We start from the raw sequence: 3559 nt of genomic DNA, 5'->3' as shown, positions 1-3559 counted from the left end.
CCCCCCACCTCGCCCCCCTTACCACCACAAAAAAAAATCATGGAAAAAATTATACCAGTAAAAATGGTAGTAAAAACTGGCCAGCCCTAGAATTTGTTTCGTCAATAATGCATTTTTTGTACAGGTGTACAATTTTTCGCAGTTTTTGGTACGCGTAATTTATTTTTGTCGCGTTTTCTTTGTTTTTCTGTGCATTTAAGTTTGGTTTCTTTCGTCCACACCATTTTTAATATTTTTTGCGCAGGAACAAATTACTTTTTCTACCGATACTTTTGGCGTTAACTCACTCGTGCAGATGCCCTCCTCGTGCGCCTCCCGGATGGGCCTGCCCTTGACGACGCACTGCAGCCCTTGGGCGCAGGCGCCGTGGAAGCCGTGGACGCCGCCGCAGGGCTCGTCCTCGACGCGCGCGCACACGCGGCAGCAGCGGCACGCGTCCCACACGGCGCCGCCGGGGCACTGCTCCTCGTCCAGCGGCTCGCACTCCCCCGGGGAGCACACGCAGTGCAGGCGGCGCAGCGCGCGCAGCGCCTGGTCCTCGTCGAGCGGCGCGCCGCCCGCGCCCGCAGCGCCCAGCACCCCGAGGGCGGACAGCGCCGCCAGCAGCCGGACCAGCGCCATCCCGGGCAACACCTACACCCGCACCATCTGAAACAATTTAGAAACACCCATTTACAACATGTTTACGATTTGCCGACTTGACCGCAGCAGCCCAGTTTTGCTCGACAATTTCCAATTTCATACAAGATTTGACACGTCGTGCTTGTGATTTTACAATTCCAAGTTGTAACTTTACAAGATGTAACTTAACAATTTTCAAGTTGTAACAGTACAATTTTTAAGTTGTAACAGTACAATTTTTAAGTTGTAACAGTACAATTTTTAAGTTGTAACAGTAAACAGTACAATTTTTAAGTTGCAACAGTACAATTTTTAAGTTGTACCTTTCTCACAGAGGTACCAGGTGGCTGATTCACGCCGCGCACTTTTGTAGATATACTGTACCGCATGCACGCGTGCGGGCGGGTTGCCTAATCGCTCGGGGCCGCAAGGAGCCGTGGGCAGCGAGGATAAGCAAGCCCGCCCGCACCAGTGCATGCGGTACAGTATAACTACGAAAGTGCGCGGCGTGTGTCAGCCACCTTGTATATACGTCAGCGTTTTGCTCTCAGACTCATGTGTTGGGAGCCGGGGGCGCCTGCGAGACTCGGGGTAGGCCAGTCCGCAACACACGCACGCGCTGCAGGCGAGATTTTTGCCTACCCAGCAGGCGCCATGAGGGGCCTGCATGATGCGCTCAACATGCGCAGTTTCGTCTAGGGTTGGAAACTCTGGAAAGTTTCCGTAAAATTTAAGGGAAATTTCGGGGGGAAATGGAAAATTTTCCAGACTTCGGAAGTTTTCCGTTATTTTCGGGAAATTTTCAGAAATTTTCAACTTTAGTTTCGTCATGGCGAATGGCCGTCTAGTCGTGCTTTCCGCGCGATTTCCACACGATCGCGTTCGTAAATGTGACAGTTTTGTTTTGCGATCAAAACTTGTTAAGTGAAATAGTGGACATGAGCTGATTACTCCAAAGTGCAACTCGTAGTTGAACACAAACATTATGCGCACTTCACTTGAAAAAAAAAAGAAGACGTGCAAGTACCGAGTCGACCTCTTGTAAGTGCACAACCCGAAGGTACACGCTTTCAGGCGTTGAAAGGTGACACTTTATTTGTCAGTGTACTCTCTCCTCGGCACACCTGCGAGCGGCACACGACAGGTGGTGTCACATCAGCAGGTGTGTCGCAGCTGAGAGAGGCTGGTGGTAGGCCTCTCTGGTGCGCCTTATGACGAAGTGTCGGGGGGTTGCTGTTTCTGTTTGTGGTGCCTGTGGTGGAGTTGGAGGGGAGGGGAGCTGGGAGGGGGTGGTTGGAGGGGAGGTAGGAGGGAGGCGGCGACGAGGATTCCTTCATCATGCAGCAGCAGGTTGGTCGAGGCAGCCCCTCCTCCCCCATCCCTACCAACCGACCACCACCCACCGACAACGTGCGGTGACAAAATACCAGACAAGGAGGATTGGAAAGTGGAAAGTGGGTAGTGGGGTGGTGGTGGTGGTATGGTTACTGATCAGAATAAAACTTCTGTTACATGTCGAAGGCTGGCGTAAGCAGGCTGTCAGTAGTACTGTCAGGTCTCGGCTCAGACAGACGGCCGCCACCGACCGGCCATCGCCACCACTCTGCTAGGCGGGGTGAAAGGGTTCTTGCGGGACGCCCTCCGTCCCCCCTCCCGTCTACCCGTCAGAGGTTCAAAGCTCCGTAAGCATTTTCTTTGCGATCCCCTGCCGTTGCCGAGGCCGCCAGGGGCAGGGCGTAGCGGGCTCCCTCGCGCCCGCTCGTGCCCGCTTTGCCCTCTGACCCTACACAGTGTTTACCGCCCCCCCCCCCCTACCTCTGCAACCCCCTTTCTTATTGGCTTGTAGTCCAGGCGCCACAAAACCCGCATCAGAAATGGCGCACTCGAAGAGCTCGCGGGAGGAAGGGGGGGGGGGCGAAATAAGGGCGCGAAATACGATGTGGCGGGTTTGGTCCGCGTGACGACAAGGTGACGCCGAGGTGACGTTCTCTGCGTGACGGCGCACTAGCTGGACCCTGCTCTGGCGATAGGTCCCACCGGAGGCCCCACCGGCCCCACCAGCGATGGTGGTGGTTCTGGTGCGCCCTTGAGAAGCAAAGGGAAAGGCAAGACGGTCAAAGAAAAAGGCGGCGCATACTGTCGAAATTGTGTGCCCCTTTAGTTGGTTTCTGATGTGACGTTCATGTTTGCGTGAAATTTGTCAAGGTTGTTTCGTCGAAAGAAATGTCATCGCGCACAAACAGGTGTGGTGGAAAGAAAATCACACCATTATTGTAGATGTGTGCGATTGGTGACATTTGTGACAACTTGGGTGACAACATATTCGTATACCAGGTGGCTGACAAACCCGTGCGCAAGGATGCGGGATGGTATAAGTACAGATGTGCTAGGATTCGGCTGGGTTCGGCTAAAACTATACGGGGCATTTGTAAGTACGAGTCATATCTCCATCTGCACTTCTGCACAAGAAGTCTGAATAGCCATTCGCCATTCGTCCCCACGCATATAACAGTGGGAACGGGTTTTGTCACACACGTGTCACAACACTATGAACAAAGTTGTCGCTCGTCATGTCACGTGTCACGACATTGTGGTGAAACGTGGACACCTCCTTTAAACATCCTCCAGAGTCCGACGGTGCCCGGCAGTCCGCTCGGGGTGGCTTCTGTGCGCAAGTCGGCGCAGACGGCGGCCACCTCCACGACACCGAGCCTCCCGCTGCTTCTACTTTGTCTCCACGACGGGGAATGTACCTCTGCTTGTTTCTTCTTGTTCGTGTTTTTTCTTGTTTGCCGTCTTTCATTCTCTGACCTTCCTCCCCTTGCTGCTCCCCTCGCGTCGTTTTGTCTCCGGCCTCCGCTTGTGTCCATCGTCGTGCATGGTTGCGGTACTTGTGCAGCCGTGCGCCGCCCCCAGCCCCTCAGGTGCGCCGCCCCCG

At 54.2% G+C, this 3559-nt stretch overlaps 1 protein-coding gene across 1 annotated transcript in view; it reads right to left on the bottom strand.

Moving 5' to 3' along the window:
* Positions 1–3559, bottom strand: part of LOC113215479 (serine protease HTR4) — a 75530-nt gene that overhangs the window by 51609 nt on the left and 20362 nt on the right. Inside the window, exon 2 of the mRNA XM_052266347.1 lies at positions 288–648. Coding sequence (XP_052122307.1) covers positions 288–621 — 334 coding nt within the window. The 5' untranslated portion in view covers positions 622–648. The remainder of the gene's footprint in view (positions 1–287; positions 649–3559) is intronic.

The sequence above is a fragment of the Frankliniella occidentalis genome, unplaced genomic scaffold (genome assembly GCF_000697945.3).
Source record: "Frankliniella occidentalis isolate FOCC.00 unplaced genomic scaffold, Focc_3.1 Scaffold37, whole genome shotgun sequence".
NCBI classification, from domain to species: Eukaryota; Metazoa; Arthropoda; class Insecta; order Thysanoptera; family Thripidae; genus Frankliniella; species Frankliniella occidentalis.
The sequence above is the reverse complement of the archived record's forward strand: the minus strand, read 5'-3'. Positions and strand labels throughout refer to the sequence as shown.